The sequence below is a fragment of the Echeneis naucrates genome, chromosome 20 (genome assembly GCF_900963305.1).
Source record: "Echeneis naucrates chromosome 20, fEcheNa1.1, whole genome shotgun sequence".
Taxonomy (NCBI): domain Eukaryota; kingdom Metazoa; phylum Chordata; class Actinopteri; order Carangiformes; family Echeneidae; genus Echeneis; species Echeneis naucrates.
The window spans coordinates 9,357,957-9,377,251 of NC_042530.1; the positions used below are offsets into that span (position 1 = coordinate 9,357,957).

Genomic DNA, 19,295 nt, shown 5'->3' on the forward strand with positions numbered 1-19,295 from the left:
TCTTTGGATATATATATATAGGATTGTCGATATTATTGTGTACAGATGTATTATACTTGGTGTAGAATTTGTTTTCTTACTAGAACACGTCTTTGTGCCGTGTGTGAATATGAACACTGGGACATCTCTTCCCCTCTGTTAGAACGGAAAAGTAGAGATAGCTGGCACAGAACGGGCTTTACTCGGCTTCTTCTTGGCCAAGATGCACAAGATTGACCCTGATGTGTTGGTGGTGAGTGGACCTCCGGATTAAGTAATTCTATAATTTCCTGAATTTATTAACATGCCTCTAAATAAATAAAAAAAAAATCTGCATTTCCTGCAGGGCCATGACATTTTTGGTTTTGACCTGGAAGTGCTTCTGCAGAGGATCAACGTGTGTAAAGTTCCACATTGGTCTAAGATTGGGCGCCTTAGGAGGGTCAATATGCCCAAATTAGGGGTAAAGGAAATTAAAACTCTGGTGATAAAAGTCAACTGCTGTCATAGCATACTGTTTGTTGCTGAACATTTTATATATTACACATTTTTGTGTTTTTTATTTTTGAGACTGTTCTTTGTGTTCTTGCAGGGTCGCAGTGCCTTTGCAGAGAAAAATGCAACCTGCGGCCGCCTGGTGTGCGATGTGGAGATCTCAGCCAAGGAGCTGATTCGCTGTAAAAGTTACCACTTGACTGAGCTGGCTGCACAGGTGCTAAAGACAGAGAGAGTCGCCATCCCCCAGGAAGAAATCAAAAATTTTTACAGGTGAACAAACTTAAAGGTTAATTTCGCCAAATCAGTATACACACCAGCACAGAATTACACATTCCACTCCAGTAAAATTCCCCTGGTTTTTTGTAACTGTTCCTTGTTTTTCCTATTAACAGAATTTCTTTTGCTTACATTCATCAATATGGAAATGAATTATGTATCCTAAAATTTGAGTTTTGTGTCTCAGTGATTCTCCTCACCTCCTTTACCTGTTGGAGTTGACATGGACAGATGCAAAGCTGATCCTCCAAATCATGTGTGAGCTCAATGTGTTGCCACTAGCACTGCAGATTACCAACATTGCTGGCAACGTTATGGTAATATGCAACACTGTTCTCTTTACTTTTGTTAAACAACCACACTATTATTCTTGCTCAGCTCAGCTAGGAAACTCGAATCACATTTGACATCACAATTACTTAGCAATTCAGTGAAAGTCATGTTAATAACATTCCAATATTACACCTGCTTAAAAAGCATTTTTGTGCATCTGTGTTTCAAATACGTGACAAAAGAAACAAAACAAAAAAAAAACTGTCAGAGGTTTTTAAATTTCAGGCAGTGGCTCCTTGTTGTTGTTTGTATAATAGCAGTATACATGCTGAAAACTGAGCTTATACCTCAAACAGTTTGCCAACAAAAGAAAACTTGGTTTTCAAATGACTGAAGAGAAAAAGACTTGATGGTCGAGATTCTGAAAGCCTTTATCAAGGCTCAGTGTCTGTTCATTTTGATATCAGGGGCAACTAGAAAAGAGCTGGGTAAAAAAAAAAAAAACATTTTTGAAAATCAGCCATAATAGAACATAACGACATGTCAGCCTGAAGGCTTAATTCATGCTGGCTAAGGTCTGATGTGAACTCTTGTTTCTGACTCTTTTCCTTTGTTATTGTTATTTTTTGCCTTCTTCAATCACCTGATTTCTTCGTGCTTCTTCTCTGTAGTCTCGAACTCTGATGGGTGGACGCTCTGAGAGGAATGAGTTCTTGTTGCTTCATGCCTTCCATGAGAAAAACTACATTGTTCCAGATAAACCCTCCTTCAAAAAAGCCCAGCTGGAGATGGTAAAGACACACAAGTTCCTCTTCTTTTTAAGGTTAGCCAATGTAATTTAACTATTTAATTCCTTCCTGTGTCACAGGTTGAAGGAGAAGATGATGTGGATACAGGGAAAGGCAAACGAAAGAAGAAGGCAGCTTATGCTGGAGGTCTGGTGCTAGATCCTAAAGTCGGTAAGTGTTTTTGTAGTACCTGTATCTTTATTTGTCTCGTATGTACGTGTGTTTTCCCACTTCTGAAACCTCCCTCCATCTGTTCTGTAGGCTTCTATGACAAGTTTGTGCTGCTGCTTGACTTCAACAGCCTGTATCCATCAATTATCCAGGAGTTCAACATCTGCTTCACCACTGTACAGAGGGAGGCTTACAACACACAAAAGAGGAATCAGGTGTGTCCATTGTTTGTCCATGTGTTTACTGTCGGGGGAGTAAAATACTGAAATATAGTTTTAGCCAAAAACTGTAAATAGGGGGAGCATGGCGTCATGGTTAGCACTGTTGCCCCACAACAAGAAGGTTGTGGGTTCAGCTCCCAGGCCTGGGGGCTTTCTGTGTGGAGTTTGCTTGCTCTCTACATGCTTCTGTAGGTTTCCTCCAACCGTCCGAAGACGTGTAGGTTTAGGTTAAGTGGTGACTCTAAAGAAGATGAATGAATGAAAAAAACTGTAGAGAAATCCTAGACAAGATCTGATTGATTGGTCTAAATGCTCGGGTACAACGATGTAAAGTGATTCAAGGTTCAGGTACACAGCCTCAGAGAAAAGTTCATTCTTTCTTGTTTCCATGGGAATAGGAAGACGAGCCAGAGGAGATTCCCGAGATTCCAGACTCTGACCTTGAAATGGGAATCTTGCCGAAGGAAATCAGGAAACTTGTTGAGCGGCGTAAACAGGTCAAACAGCTTATGAAGCAGCAAGAAATCAACCCAGACCTTTACCTGCAGGTGCAAATACAATCATTTCTACAATAGTGTGTAACATTGTATATAATAATGGCAGTATGCATACACAGCATATCTCTGTTTACTGACAGAAATACACATACAACAAGGAAAGTCCCATGCTTCAGTTGGTATGGACACTGTCCTCCCTCTGTAAATATCAGAATGTTTTTTTCCTATTCATAGTAGCTTGTTGCTGTGAGTCTAATCAGTTTAAGTTCATGCTGTTTACACACAGTACAATTGGAGGCGGTTTTTTATGGTGCAAATTCATGATGTTCACAGAAGCATGCAGCACAACTGACTCTTCTGTCCATCTTATTCTCCCAACAGTCATTGTTTTGCTTAAAAAGGCATAAAAATTCTTTGTGTGGTGTTGTTATAAATGCTGCACAGCAAGGAGCACATTTCTTTAAGTATATATTTGTGAAAACAATATTTGAACCAAACTGTGCCCACAGATTGAATGAGTAATGTATAAAGAGTTTTAGTTGGTGCTCTGTGACAGAATGGTCAGCCATTTTTCGTTATTAGCTTCTACTCTATATAATGTTAATATATTATTATTATTATTATTATTATTATAATCAATATGTCTTCATTGATTTGTGGCTGTTTTTTAGTATGACATCCGTCAGAAGGCTCTGAAGCTGACTGCCAACAGTATGTATGGCTGTCTGGGTTTCAGCTTCAGCCGTTTCTATGCCAAACCACTGGCTGCCCTGGTCACTCACAAGGGTAGAGAGGTAAGTGACACACCCATATACACAAATAGACTTTAATAACCTTTCAGACTTTACAGAGACCCCTGGTTTTAACTGCCACACCTGTGATCACCAATATAGAGTGAAGCCAGAAGGACAAAAAAAAAATTCTAATTCTAAAAAATTTCCTGGTTCCTCCCGGGCCTTTCCTTCCCCAGGTTTAATGCAAATTACTCCCATCTTTTTGTATAATCCTGTGAGTGAAAACACACCCTCCCCAGAGGTGGTAATAAGCAGAACTAAAAGACGCTTAAAACGCAAAACACCCTCACAATGACTGAATACAGAAGAAGTCCAATGGTTCTTTTGTGATTTAAATTCAAGTCTTCAAAGTGGACTGAGTGCCAATAAGAGCACGGAAGAGAAGTTGCTACGCTTCAATATTTATCCACAAGAGGGCACTGTTACATCAAACACCACTACTCCTATGCCATTTTGTTTCAGACTTTTTCCTCATCTATTTCTTTTTTGCTTTCCTCCTGTCTAACACTTGTCATCCTTTCCTTTTACAAAATTATCTTCTCCCCCGTCACCCTGTGCCTTTCCCTGTTCTAAATATGATTATTCCTTCAAGTTCATTTTGCCACAATAACTATGATATCAATAGTCGCCCTTAAGTATTTTCAAGGAACAAAATGCCACAGGCACACACATGAAACCCATGCTCACTCCATGTAAAGTCTGATTGTGTAATGACTCCTTTCAACACATACAAATGGAACAACATGGGTGTGCACGCTTAATAAATTGGCGCGAAGCTGAATGTGTATTGCATGACAAACGGCCAAATCTGGCATTGTAACTGAACACCGCACACACACATACTCTCTCCCACCATGTCAGTGGCAGGACTCATGTTCATTTAATGAGCTCTAACAGTACACATCCTCAACAGAGGTGTCAGGCTTTGCCTCAGGGAGTCCTTCATTAAGATCCCCTTACAAACTCATTGTGTTGCTTAATAGAGGGCAGGGCAGTAACTCCATGTGTGTGTTGTTTTGTCAGTTAGTTTGTGCCTCAAGTCAAGCTTGTTGTTTGGCTGACAGCTACATTGTAAAAATGTGTGTACTTGACTTGCTGGTCCAGGTGGGAGTTTTTCCCTCTCTAGACTCATTGCCTATATCTTTGTCAACTGCCAGAGGTAGATAGTTTAATTACATTTTACCTCCTCAATGCTTTAGTTCACCCAGGAAGTTTCCCCCATCTCAAATAAGACCAAGGCTACACTTGCATTGTCTGACAGGGTGCCATTTTTGCACATTTCAATTTGTCTGCAGTTGTGTTTAAGCAAATAATACAGATACCTCAGTTTTTATATGTCAAATAAAGCAACTAAAAATAACATAATTTCTAGGGCTGTTGGCGTTAATGCGTTGATCAGTCAATTTTAAAAGGTTTTCATTAATACGCTAATTTTTATTTATTTATTTATTTTAATTTAATTTTTGTTTTTTTTTCCATATGCAACTACTTTGTACCTTTTCCTCAACCTTAACTTGCAGTTGCATACATCATGGCCATGAACAACAAAACACCCCATTAGATAAGTCAAAAGTAATTAGTAGCTTGTGGAAAGTGGAGTTTAAATTTTTTATATTTCATATTCAAGCTATTTTTGAATTAGACATTGTGTTCCCTCAGGCCTATTACACTTGATTTTAAATAAATTTTAAAGGTGACTTCATCAAGTCATTTTCTGATTCCCAATCAAGATATATTTGTGAGAACTGCTTTACAATGTAAATCAACCCAAAAAACTGTTGAGAATTTCTGTCTTTTTATCATTTCATCCATTCTGTATTTTCTAAAAAAAAAAAAAAAACAACAAAAAAGCAATTGTTGTTGTCATTTTGATTTGTGATGAATCCAAAGTGAATGTTGGACATTGTGAAAATGTGGTCAAGCTTAAGAATTAAGTGGGATTCATCCACAGAGACCATGTGATTAATCAGATTCACAATTATAATTGTGACAGCCCTAATAATTACGTTTTACCTAGTAAAAACTGGACTTTACACCAATGAAACCCCAGTTATGTGGTGAGGTTCAACCACATTAAGCCTTTCCTCAAAAAATTATTTACTGAGTTAACCTTTGTAAAACTAAATTCTCCTATGGTTATATATATTTTTGCCCTGTAGTAGTTTAGCTGTAATCCTTATTTATATGATATGCAATATCACCAGTCTTATCCTTTTGAGGGTTTGTTGGGAATAAGTTGATTGAAAGCTGCTATTTAAACCTGCTGATGGCCTACATTGCTTTGAATGGTTTCTTCTTAAGTTACCCAGTGTGCTGGAGGGTACAGTAATCAAATTGGGTTGCATTTTATTAGGACTTTAGTGTCTTAGTACATTGCATGCTGTGGCAAGTGACATGACTGACAGAGGAGACCTGCATTAAAAGGTCATCAGTCAGATCTGAAGCTGCAGTGTGCTGGGCACATTGCATGTACCTCCGCTTGGTGAGGTGGCAAGGCTTCCCACGTGGCCTGACCTTGGTGTTTTGTTTACTTTGTATCTATGATCAAAGAACTGTTCTATTTTTACTGCAGTTTGTATATTGGGGTGATCATCAACACAACTAAGGAGTCCCCCAAGAAAAAATATGAAGTTGAAGATAAATTGAGTACTCTTGAAAAACTTTATTTGGCTTTGTTAAAAGCTGTGTAAAAAATCAGGAATGAAACTCTTAAGTTTTCAAAATATCTGAAATTCTTTGAATCAAATTCATTTACAACTGTTTAAAAGGGCAATTAATTTTAGCCTTCAAGTTATGTATCAAGTACTGTTGGTTGCTGAAGTTATTTAGGTTGAAGACTTAGGTCCATACTCTGATTATTTATGCATGAAAAAAAAAATAGTTGTAGTACATGAGCCGTCATACAGTTAACTGGCCAGTTAACTAGCCCAGGCAAAGCAGTGAACATTGTTGTGATTCAAGTAACAGAATAAAGAAATTGGAGCAGCTTTATTGAATTTGTGTTGGGCCTTAAAGTTAAATGGCCTCAAGCCAAGTAGTTCTTGGTAGTTTCCGACTGCAGCGAGCCAGAAAAGCCAGCTGGCATTTATAGCGGGGTTTCTAGTGTATTTGTGGGTATTGCTGTTTGCACCTCCACCCCCATTTTAATCGTCACATTTGCACTCAACTTTCATGTCATGATTTAGGAGGCTTTTTATTTTTCTAATTCTAACACGTACACTGACTGATACTCGATGTGCAGTGTAAATCCACCCTCCCGCCACTCAGCGCGTTCCCTTAATCTGTTTGGATGAGAGTTCGGGTGGATGTGCATGTGTTCTGTGTATTTATTGATTGGCTCAGCTCTCGCCTTTCTCTCAGCCTCATTTTTAATCGAGGCCTAACCCCCTGTGGCAGGGTGAGTCAGGCCAGGGGCCATAGTGGTCTCTTTAGACAGGGATGCTTAGAGGTGGATGACAGACCCTTGGCTGATCAGATTTACCAATTTAAAGAGGGGAAAGCCCCACTTATCAGCCCCCCACCCAGACTCTTATGTCTTTCTTAAGTTTGTCTTCTAACTGTATGTGTGAGTCTTTGTGTATATTTTAGCCTCTGAGTGCATGTGTGAGTAAGTGAGCGAGTGAACGAATGCCCGTCCATGTGTGTCCACAAGTGCTACTGGCCGAACTCTGCCCTTTGTCGGGGAACCATTTGTTGTGGCCCTCCTCTGTCCTGGTATGTGTGGGTATTAAGGGGGGGATGATGGGTATTAAGAGGAAGGTGAAGGTTTTGGATTACACAGGCGAGGGTCCACCACAGATTGATGTCCCCCTCAACCCCTCAGCGTTATTTTGAGTTCCTTTGTATGTTCGCCAGAACAGTTGGGTGCAGGGAAACAGATATATGAAACAGAGACAACTTACACACACGTGGTTATAATAGGCTGATAAAAGCATTTGTCACACCAGTAGGATTTTTACTGACCACCAGTGGGTGGATCCTTGACATCATTTGACAGATTAACCTACTACAGTGGTCAGTGGACTTTTGGACCCCCAGATCTCAGATTGTACATTAAGCGAAACATGGGAAACAGGATTATACAGCATGTCCTATTTTGTATCTCACGTGAAATTCACTGGTCTTCAATAGATAACTTCACTTCACTTATACAATTGAAGAAGTTTGTAGTTAGTTTCAGTTAATTTTTGTCCCAGGTTCTCTTTCATTATAAATCAAGACCTAGATTTTTCTTTCTTTCTTTCTTTTTCTTTTTTGAGTATTGGTACTTTTGATCATTTGTCTTAAAAATCCCAAACCTTTTTGCTGAGTACAAACTGTATGTGTGTGTTAGTGTGTATGTCTTCTTAGACAAGTGATGTTAACAACAAAGGCCAGTGGAAGCTGCTGATTGTTGCGGAACGCAGATTGGTTTGACCTTTGGCCCTTTTGCCAGCAAATCTGACAACCATTAGCAGGTGTGTGTATGTGTGTGTGTGTGTGTGTCTGGATGGAGGATGACTCCTGAAAGCCCTTCTGCTGTAATTGAGTCTCTGTCCTTGTGTTTAAAAACAGCCTGACAGGACCTCGTAGTTGACATTATTGGATGGCATGCAGAGTGAAGGATAGAAGTAGGCTTGGGTAACAGAGTGGGTGTGGAGAGGTCAAAGTTTGGTTTAGGTTAAACCTCAATGTGTACATGTGTGTGCATGTGGTTGTAATGAAGTCTAAGTAAATATTGTTGCCCCTGGTGTCCCTCATTTAGGTTCTGTATCATTCCTCGTTTCCCAAGAAGCACAGATCCTTTCCTCTTATCAGATGCAGGAATACAGAAACCACCTTATCGTGTCTCGTCTGTGTGTCTGTCTGTCATGTGGTTTGTCAGCTTTGGTGGGGAAACATTGTTGCTCCATTTCTTTAATGCTGGGTGTCATTCGCTGCCACTGTCTCAGAATCACAGGGGTCATTTTTACATTTCCCCGAATTAGACATAAGAATACATAAGCCCACTTGCAATTGTTTGTGTGTGTGTGTGCGTCTGTCTGTCTGACTGTCTGCATATGCATGTATCCGTGCTGGTCTCTGGGGAAATAAGGAGTGCATGTTTCCATGGTCCTGTAGTCCTCTTAAAGAGCTGGCTTTACTCCTGATAGGAGTGGACTTAACAAATAGTCACATGGGAACAGGGCTGCTATTTTGGTTACATTAGCTTGTCTGTGTGGGCTGACAGTGGCCTGGGCTAGGTTTCAGAATCTAAACTGTGACTTTAGTAACACCTGCTAATGAGGCCATGTGAGACCGGGCTAATGGCACGGATTATAATTGACAATGGATTGATCTGATGTCTGCTGTCTTTATCAGGGTCACTGGTAGAGTTGAAAATGAGAGGATAATTAGTAAATGGTTTTAACCAATTTGGCAAGCAGATGATACATGTGTTCAGTTCTATTAAAATCATGGAATTTCTTTATTTGTAAACTACTCAACTGCACCCTCAATGGCACAGCAAGCAATGTTAGATTCTTTAGTTTCAGTTTCTGCAGAATTTTCAATTCCACATTGAGTTCATGTTTGAGTTGTTGAGCCTCTAATATAATCAGCCACAGCTTTAAAAGATGGACATGAGAGGAAAACTATGGAATCCACCGGGATAGGAGTATGTGCGTCTTGCATTCTAATATGCTTCTAAGTGACATTGTTTTAAGAAAAGAAGGATGCCCTACCTCCGTGGGCTTGTTTGCAGAAGAGAACACACACTAACACACAATAAAACTTACATATGCGATTGCTGTAGTAAGCGAGCAGGTTTTCATATTTGTGTATGTGCACACATACTCGTATGTTTTGTGTACGAGTTGTGTACAGTCCCTCCCTAGTGGTGTGTTCCTCCACAGGTGCTATTTCAGTCGGTCGACTGTCATCCCAAAATGCTTTTCAGCTGAGTGCTTTTCAAAACAATCGTCACTGGTGCCCCAGGCTCTTTTTACAAGGGCCCTCTGCCACGCTGGGGTTTAACATGCCGCCTCTGATCTGCTGATCAGCACAGGGGTGTATGGTATGTTTTTGTGTAGAGGGATTCACAATAGGAGACTGAAGGTAAACCTGGATGCTCCTTTGTCTGGTTACCATTCTGTCTGTATCATCTTTATTGCTTTCTTTCCATATACAATTTATCATTCAACCAAACAAGTCAATTAAGATTGTTATTCTTTACACTTATTTGAAATGATGGCCTGGCAACAGAGAAAAGTTAATTTGATAAAGAAGTGAGGGAAATGGATGGAAATAAAGGTTAACAAAACTCATAAATCTCTAATAGAGAAGGCCATTAACCAGCTGGGAGGAGGCCGGCTATCACAACAAGGGTGCACCGCTCATCAATTAGCATGACAGGGTTCATGAATGCTCAGCTAAGGGGTACACAGGTGCACATGCAAAGACAGAGTTTAATCAACTGCACTAGTCGTTTGGACAAAGTTAATTAGTTATCAAAGACCTGCAATCTTGCAGCTATCTCCTCCAGTCACTTTGTACCATCTTTAAGCATCACACAATACAGCAACACCACTTAACCAAATTAGGAAAGGCAACTTTGTTTGTATGGAACCATTCATGCATTCAGCAATTCAGGGTGCTTTACTGAGTTAAAACAATCGATTTATAGCATTTAAAAACATGATAAAATGACATATTTTAGCAACATTGACAATGGAAGGCTCCACAAAGTTGTTATTCCTTAGTCCCAAAGCTATTTATTGGGTGGATAATGTTTAAAAAAGCTATAGTATAAAAGAAAAATGTCAACTGTAAGGTTCACACACTCATTTACCACTGATGAGTCCAGATAAACTGTAGTTTCTTAAAGGTGCTATCTGTTGCAAAGAAAAAAAAAAGGTGAACATTGTGATTTAGTGAAGGGCCCTTTGTGCTGGTTTTGATTAGGTGTACCTAATAATTTGCCAGCTGATTGAATACTGTAGTATAAAAATAAAGGCTGAGGAAAAACTTACATTATGAATGTAAAACAATTCAGTTTTTTCTGTCTACAAATTTTCCATTCTGATTGTTCGCTCTGTAGGGGGACTTGCCAGCAAGTGGCTCAATAACTGACCAGTTTAATTACACTGTATTAACACAGAGCAAGTGAAAGGCAGGACCTCAGGGAAATTAAGTCATGTGTTACTGTGAGATAAAGAGGGAAGTGGTATTTAGAAGATTTTAACTGATTTATATAAATTAACCAAGTATGGAAAAGGGCAAGTAAGAGGAGGAGGATGAACTAGATGTAGATATCTAAATTTTAAAATCAGATTTATACTGGAAGAAATCTATAAATGAAGGGAGAGATTGCCTAGCCATTCGTCATGGGAATGGCTAAAAATCATTGATACAATGTTTGGTAATTTCTCAAAAATCTTGCAGATTATTTTTCTTTCAGCTCCTATTAAATTAATTGTTCCAGTTTTACACTGCAAGCCCTTTCTGATAATGTGGTTGGTGTCAATATGAGACCGTGTCACTGAAAATACTTAAACATTGGATTGCATGGAGTAACATGAGTTTGTGGTCCAGCTTTTTCAGTTGTTTGCCCCAGTATGAATGGTATTAAGAGTGATGACTCCTGTAGTCATCAGAGGGAAGACGCACACACCGTCTTACCCCCTGGAGATATGCGTTTGCATTTGTTTATATTGTATGTATGCTTTTAAAGATGAGCACTCACACAGACACAGACACACACACACAGACACACACACACACCATCAGTTGCACACATTCCAGTGTCATGGTCAAACGACTTGTCTTTCACATGGCTCATTCCTTAAAGCAGTCTATCCTGCTAGAAGTGACAGCATATGGAAAACCTGTCTAAATTAGTCCACACATCAATTACATCAACACATTCTCACCTCACCTCACTCTCCTCCCCCTTGTGCCTCACTTTGGGCTCTTGTCGGTCTTTCCCAAACTCTCTCTGTTCATCACTTCTTTGCTGTTTTCTCTTGATCATTTCTGAGCTCTCTGTTTACAACACCTCTCCTTAGCTGTTTTTATCATGGTGAAAAACAGCTTCTGCAGTTTTTGATAAAGGTTATGTTTTAACGGTGATGTTACAGTTCAGATGAAAAGGTGACACAATCAAGTTTTTCATAGTTTTTATACTAAACTAAATCAACCTGTTAGATGTGAGGTACCATTCAGACTTAATAACACCCAAACTTGCAAGAGGCTGTCTTGGTGTTCGTGACTTGTCAGGCAGCAATGAGAAAATGAAATATGAACCAGGAGGTCCGGTTGGAGGGACCAGCCTACTCATTTCAGTGCTTTTACAGGGATTTTTCAATGTAAGAGATTTGCATGTTTATTTGTCACTGTTGGATATTTTAACGTAAAGATTAGAAAAACTGGGAAAAAAAACCTAAGCCACATTCAACCTTAATTGATACGTGTTGTTTTTTTTAATGGGATTGTTGAGGACTGGCTATCTCAATTGAAATGAATGAGAGAGCTCATTCAGCAGCTGGGTATATCAGATTAATGAGGAGTGGTTCAATTAAATGAGGAACAGCTCTTTCCAACAGTAATGGCTTCATAAGGTTTTGCACTTGCTTAAGCGATGACCTACTGTCATTGTTACATCTCTGATGATTGTGCACCTGAAATCTCTGGTTCTGTGGAAAAAATAAATGTCTTGAATCTTGACCGCCTTGCCAAAGAAGATTGCGTGTAAATTTTAAAAAGCAGGCTGGTAAAATTGGAGGACTGAAGGAGTGTTTTTTTTATACTTTTGGGTTTGGTCTTATTCATCCTTTCTTTTTGAGTGGTAAATAACCTCCTTACATTTACTAGATGCAGCTGTGGCTCCCATTTTAACCAGGAATAAAGAAGTACTTTTGTTCCTGACTTGTAGTCTTTTAATTACAAAAAGGGAATAATCTCTTGCCTTTGGACTGATTGAAATTTTCTTAAAAATTATTAGAAGTTAAAAAAGTATTGCAGCAGTGTCAGTTTCGCTCTGAAAGTTTTATTGCCCCGCACACACAGTCTGAGTCCTAAGGCTGACTTCCTCTTCCTCGTTCCCTCCCTCTCTTCCTCTCCTAAACCTGATAGAGGCCGAACAATCATTCTGTCTACGTGAAAACGTCAGGCTGTGTGAACTTGGGTCAAAGTGTGCGTGTTTATGCATGTGTGCGTGTGGTGTGACCTTGACCTTGACTGCAGTCCCTAATGGAGAAGGCTGTTCTGTGAATGACTCAAACTCCCCCTGCCATACAGTGGTATGTAGCAGCCCATAAAGCATGCTTAAGTTCAACTCTGGTTTCAGTGGGTGGAACGCCTCTGCGCCCCCCACCACCACCACCACCCTACTCCGCAACTGTCTAACCCCGCCCCCTCCTCACACTCTGAAATAGCCACGTCCTTGTCCCCACACAGAGCATGGTGTGAGTCGGGTGTGTATATATGTGGCTGTGGTTGATTGAGGAGCAGATTGCTGGTGACAGGTCACACTGCGTTCCGTTCCCTCCGACCCCCCAGATTAGCGACCCAGAGCCCCCACCCTCTGCGCCTCTGGGCCCCCACCTGTTAGGATCCCTCTGCTGCTCAGATCTCTCCCATTTGTGTGTACACACAGATACACACACACACACACACACACACACACACACAGAGGACAACCTGCGTTAACAGAATTCTCTTATTTGTCCGTCACTCACTCGGCGGGTGTTAAAGGCCATTACGAGTCATTAAGATGTGTGTGCATGAGTGTGTGTTGCCCAGCTAAGATGTGTGTGGGTTGAAACGACTCCTGTCACAGCATGCTCTCATAATTGCCCTCTTAGCCAATTATCCCCCATTTAAAAGCATGTCACCTGTTCTACTCCCTGTCCACACACACACATACACATATACACGCACACAAACACACAGACGTAACAGAAATTTAATATGTAATTGTGTTGTGTTCCTGAGTGATATGTTTGTTTACTGTGCTTGTGTAAATGCTTCAGTGCGCATTGTTGTTATCAGTATCCATTCATGCTATTGTCTGCTTGCTCTTTTAGATTCTGATGCACACCAAAGACATGGTTCAGAAGGTGAGTTATTAACATGCTCTTCTGCATCTGCTTACTTATGACAGTGACCACTGAAGGTTACTTGCTCTTTTTAATACTGTTCAATATTAAGGTAATCTATATATAAATTCTGATTATTTAAATTTTTTTTAATGTCAGTAAGATTGGTTTATTCATTTATTTATTTATTTTTATGTAAATTTTCTCAATTCAATTCCTTTGCATAGATGAATCTGGAAGTCATCTATGGAGATACAGATTCCATCATGATCAACACCAACAGCAGGTCTCTTGAGGAGGTCTTCAAACTAGGAAATAAGGTTTGTTAGTGGATTTATATTGTGGTATCTGAATATTTTTGTCACATGTATACACAGTAATGTACATTTCTACGTCACTTGTTTGGATATTTGAACCTTTCGGTAAAATGTCTCATGTTTATTATTTCCAGGTGAAGGCAGAAGTAAACAAGTTGTATAAACTGCTGGAGATTGACATAGACGGTGTGTTTAAGGCACTTTTGCTGCTAAAGAAGAAGAAATATGCAGCCTTGGTTGTTGAGAATCATGGCGAAGGACAGTACAGTGTCAAGCAGGAGCTCAAAGGTTTGGACATCGTCCGCAGAGATTGGTGCGACTTGGCCAAGGAATGCGGCAAGTACGTTAGACAGACCTCTAAAGGCTGGACTCGAGGGCTTTTTTTTGTTTGTTTGTTTGTTTTTTTTATCATACCATTCCCACAGTTATTAGCATGTTAACATATACTGAGCGTCAAAGGGGTTGTAAAAGGTATTTATTAATATTTAATCAACAATATGAGAGATTTTATACCTGTCAACTCTCTTTTCCCAGCTATGTGATTGGTCAGATCTTGTCAGACCAGAGTCGGGATGTCATTGTAGAAAACATCCAGAAGCACCTGATAGAGGTGGGGGAGAAGGTAGCAAGCGGAGACGTACCTCTCAAACAGTACGAAATACACAAGGTGAGGACGGAACCGGAGTGGGCAGGATCTAACTAGTGCCCCTTTTTTATTCAAAATTCAACTTCACTGCAGAAACACTTCTAACCATTGTTGGAAGTTGTAACAAAGGAAGGGGAGATTGTGGCCATTTTTCTGCAACTTGGCTGCTTGATAAAGGCAGTAATAGTAGTTGTGTTTTTTAGTTATTAACTGTCTCTTGATTTTCTGGTCTACCAGGCACTGACGAAGGATCCTCAGGACTATCCAGACAAGAAGAGCCTCCCTCATGTGCATGTAGCTCTGTGGATTAACTCTCAGGGTGGTCATCGGGTCAAAGCTGGAGATACAGTCTCTTACATCATTTGTCAGGTGTGTGTATTTATAAAAAAAAAAAAAGACATGAGTATTCTCTCTTAACCACTGGCACAGCTATTTTAGGAATTTTTAACAAATAAGTACAAGTTATGTTTAGATTTCATGGAACATCGCAAATTAATGATACAATATCAATTGTGTTTTGGCCTAAAGTATATACAATCTAGCATTCAAAGTAATGCATATCTGTGATCCTCTAGGATGGCTCGACGTTGGCAGCGAGTCAGAGAGCCTATGCTTTAGAGCAGCTTCAGAAGCAAGAGGGTCTCAGTCTGGACACTCACTACTACCTGGCCCAGCAGATCCACCCTGTGGTGTCTCGTATCTGTGATCCCATTGAGGGCATCGACAGTGTGCTCATAGCCACGTGGCTTGGTAAGTTAATTACAGGTTTTGGGATACTGTGAAAGACTTTAATTTTACTGAGAGTGGGTGGCCCAACATCAGTTAGGTGTTAAATTATGACTTCAGAAATGTCAGGTTGCTTTATGCCTTAAAAATGACAGAACCCAGAATTCAAATTCAATCAAAGTATTTGATTAAAATTAAAAAAGTGAAATGCTTTCAGACAGAAATTTTGTCACGATGTATATCACAATAGTCTAATAAAATTAGGAAACAGGTGTTTGATTTGATTAGTTACATAAGTGAGTGTCTTGGATGAGAGCTCTCCTCCTCAGGCCTGTTTGTGATCAAGTCTTTAGTTTCTAAAAAAGTGAAAAACAATTGTAAGAGGTGAAACAATCTGTAGTTAAAAGCTATTGTCCATCTCAGGTCTAGACCCCAGCCAGTTTCGGGCACAGCAGCAGTACCAGAGAGAGGAAGAGACTGATAGCACGCTGGGTGCTCCGGTCCAGCTGACTGATGAGGAGCGCTACAAAGACTGTGAAAGGTTCACTTTCACCTGCCCTCAGTGTGGCACTGACAACATCTACGACAGTGTCTTCGAAGGAGCTGTAAGTAAACAGATTGTCAGTCAGTCAGTCAAATTTTTCTCATGCTAAAAACCCAGACTGATTTGTTGGGTTTTCTCCTGTTAGAGGGACTACTTTTTCACCACTGCAAACATTTATTCATTGAAGGGGAATAAAAATATGCAGTTTAGTACCCAAGTTTACGTTGTTCAACAGAAAGTATTTCCAAAACTGCTCAAGATTATCTTTTTTTAACCCACACTGTTAGGATCTTCTTTATATCTGAGCGCTACATTTGAAGTACTTTAAACCTGTGTAAGTGTAGATTAGCCTGCAGCAGAAGAATATCAGCACCCACAATGAATCTTGGAGAGAAAAGATCCTATTCATCTCTAATGGTTTGTTTCATGGTGTAATAGATTAACCAGCAGAGACAGATAAAGAATAAGAGAGTGGAAGAATGGTGTTTCCAAAGGCATTTCAGTTCAACTTCCTGTGAAGGATTCATGCTTTAGTCATCCTCTATATTGTGTCTCTGTCTGTATTTTTAGACAGCTGCCAGGCTCCAAGACGGACTCTGTTTTCATTGGCATAGTTTGGACTCCACAACTTGAAAAGCCTTTCCTTAACCCCTGCTGCTCTATGAGCACAAAAACACACACACACACTGATATCCAACCATTTGTCAGGCCAAGGTTGTGTGTGTGCGTTATCAGCTTCTAATGAGGAGCAGGGCAAACAGCCTTTTCTCGTCTGGGCGATACTAATAAAGCTGACAATCCTCTGTCTGCAGCTGGCACAGAAAACTTGCATTAAATTAAAAAAGGAGTGTGATATGCAGACTCCACCCAGGGATGATATCATCAGCAGATACTCATACAAGAAACAAAAAAACTATATTACAATCTGTTTATTTTTCCACATGTACCACAGATTCGTAGTTTAGTTTAGTTTTCTCCCTAGATGATAATTTTTTTTTGATAATTTCTGTTTATAGATTTTTGTTTTATTTTTTTATATATTTTTTATATTTTATATGTTATATTTCCACTATGCGTCGGAGGCTGGTATGCATGCACACAGAGCAACTGATAAAACAGTACGTTAATTAGGGTGGCGAACATGGTCTAACAGTTCAGTGAGAGGGGAGGACAGATAGGCCTTGACTCCACTACTGACATCGAGCCAGCGATGGTAGGAGGAGGCGGTGATGGAGCCCAGGCAGAGAAGGAAAGTTGTTTGATGGGAAGGGAGGTGGCGTGAGAGAGGGATAAAAAATTCTGTGAGGAGGGGAAAAAAGATCTGGAAAGAACTGCAGGGATTTCCCTGAGTTCAGTTTTAGTAGAGTCCCGGGTATTCCCACTTTAAGCTGTTAAATCAACACATTATCAGACCAAACACAGAGATGAAAACAGTCCAGGGAGACAGTTGACATGGTAAACCTTTTTGAAATTGTTTTATAGTTCTGCAGCAGGCTATTCAAAGATGACACTCAGTTGGATTTCAGACAGCATGTTGGGGAATGAAGAATTTGAAAGGATACTTATTGGAATTGCTTTATTTGAGGTCGTAACTCACACAAGCACAAGACAACCTACGTCTGTAGTTTTATGCAATTTCTCAGTAAGACAGTGTTGGATGTTCTGTCCTGTTAACAAAATCAAATATTGGAGTGAAAGAAGTGAGATAAAAGAGTAGAGGGGGAGGATATAAAGGGAGGCTGCCTTTGTGCAGAGCAGACTAGAAAGTGAAAAACAAGAGGAAAGTAGGGGAGGTGAGATTGGGAGGGTTAATGTGCATAGCTAGAATATTAGAGGAACCAAATGAGTTGATTGACTTGAGCTGGCCGAAAATCGAGCAGGGTTTCTTTTTCTCCCTAAAAAGAATGATGTAAGCAAACAAAAAATCTGTGTGTGTGCTGAGTGGGGGTTGTCACATGCATTCCTGTGTGTCATTTACTTCTCTGCAGAAACCTTTTTTGCTGCTATCAATGCGACAGTTAAATGGAGTTCGGGTTGAAAGGAGCGAGTGTTTAAAGCTGTTATATGTCGTGTAATTGTTATGTACTGTGGTTACTTTTTTCATTGCATTAACTATAAGCCTTTCTGTCAATTCAGAGGTACTGAGGTCACATTGACCTGTTTGTCCCAGGCTACAATAATGTTAAAAATTACTAGACCAAGGGATGCTTTAAGCCCTCACACTTTCCACTTGACATGTTCTTTGTGGACCTTTAAATGTAATGGCCGTGTTTCTGTGTTACGTAACTGTCTTTTCTTATTCTGGGGTTAAAAATGCAGCTGTGACGAATCCCTGTGCACATTTATGCCCAAGATGCAACACTCATGAAGTCTTGTGGGAGAGAAATTTTAATTATTGTACTTAGACTGTAGTAAATGCCTCCCACTTACAGTCGTTATGCTGTAAAAGTGTGAAAGGCTTCTAATGCATCTAAATTTGATTTATTTGGTTAAATATATGGGACCAATTGCAGTTGGCCTGTCCTAATGATAGAACAGCTCACAATGGCTTTTCGCTATCGATGCTAGAGTTAGGGAATGGGAGGGGCCATTTTGTTTGGCTGCTGGTTTCACGGAAAACTCATCCCAGCTGAATCCCACTGAATTATGAGTTCATCAACTTTGTTTGAATATGTATGTTTGTTTCATGAAACAAATTCAAATAGGGTCAAAAAATAAGCTCGTTTCCATAGGTAGTTAACCACAGCTTGGTATATGCATTTTGTTAAAGATGGAATCGCACAGTTTGGGCAGTGGTAGACACAGAGTTTAGTGTCCATAGCTCCTTTCCCATGGTGACAGCAGCTGAGACTTCCTGGGTACTGTAGTGTTTAGAGCTATTGTCTTTGTCAAACCAATATCCTAGAAAGCAAGATGACGCAAATGCAGGGAGTTCCGCATAAGAAATTTTGATGTTGTCATATTAATGGGTTGAGTTTTTCATTAAGGGACATCAAGGGAGTTCTTTTTATAACAAGAAGCGCCTCCTGCCATTGTCACTTTGTAACCTGACTTTAGGTGTGGTTTTCTTTTTCTTTTTTTTTTTATTAAGCTGTTTTGTAAAGTTTTCCACTATATTTTTGGAGGTCATTAAGTAATCTCTGTATACTCAACTGCATTTTTTGAGTGAGCTGCCCAAATAGGTTGAGCACATTACTACTGCCTGATTTTGATTGTGTATTACATCATTTTATTGTATTACAGATCACATGGTTTTATTGATTGATCTGTTTTTCTCACATATGAAATATATAATATTCTTTATTGCAGGGTTCGCACTTGGAGCCTAGCCTAATGCAATGTTGTCACATCTCGTGTGAGTGCAAGCCCATCAACTACGTTGTCAACATCAGCAACAAACTCCTACTTGACATTCGTCGCCACATCAAAAGATACTACTCTGTGAGTATTTCTGTTTTTGAGCAGGAGTACAGGCTTTTGTAAATACTAATTCTGTAGATAAGTGCTTTA

The 19,295-nt window shown here is 39.8% G+C and overlaps 1 protein-coding gene across 1 annotated transcript in view; it reads left to right on the forward strand.

Annotated features, from left to right (window-relative positions):
• pola1 (polymerase (DNA directed), alpha 1) overlaps positions 1 to 19,295 on the forward strand; it is a 46,718-nt gene that overhangs the window by 5,190 nt on the left and 22,233 nt on the right. Inside the window, exons 18-34 of the mRNA XM_029528912.1 lie at positions 143 to 232; positions 326 to 442; positions 572 to 747; positions 941 to 1,070; positions 1,698 to 1,817; positions 1,895 to 1,985; positions 2,076 to 2,200; positions 2,605 to 2,754; positions 3,375 to 3,497; positions 13,541 to 13,573; positions 13,780 to 13,872; positions 14,004 to 14,209; positions 14,404 to 14,536; positions 14,753 to 14,884; positions 15,091 to 15,265; positions 15,665 to 15,846; positions 19,095 to 19,226. Of these exons, the coding sequence (XP_029384772.1) occupies positions 143 to 232; positions 326 to 442; positions 572 to 747; positions 941 to 1,070; positions 1,698 to 1,817; positions 1,895 to 1,985; positions 2,076 to 2,200; positions 2,605 to 2,754; positions 3,375 to 3,497; positions 13,541 to 13,573; positions 13,780 to 13,872; positions 14,004 to 14,209; positions 14,404 to 14,536; positions 14,753 to 14,884; positions 15,091 to 15,265; positions 15,665 to 15,846; positions 19,095 to 19,226 (2,208 nt within the window). The remainder of the gene's footprint in view (positions 1 to 142; positions 233 to 325; positions 443 to 571; positions 748 to 940; positions 1,071 to 1,697; positions 1,818 to 1,894; positions 1,986 to 2,075; positions 2,201 to 2,604; positions 2,755 to 3,374; positions 3,498 to 13,540; positions 13,574 to 13,779; positions 13,873 to 14,003; positions 14,210 to 14,403; positions 14,537 to 14,752; positions 14,885 to 15,090; positions 15,266 to 15,664; positions 15,847 to 19,094; positions 19,227 to 19,295) is intronic.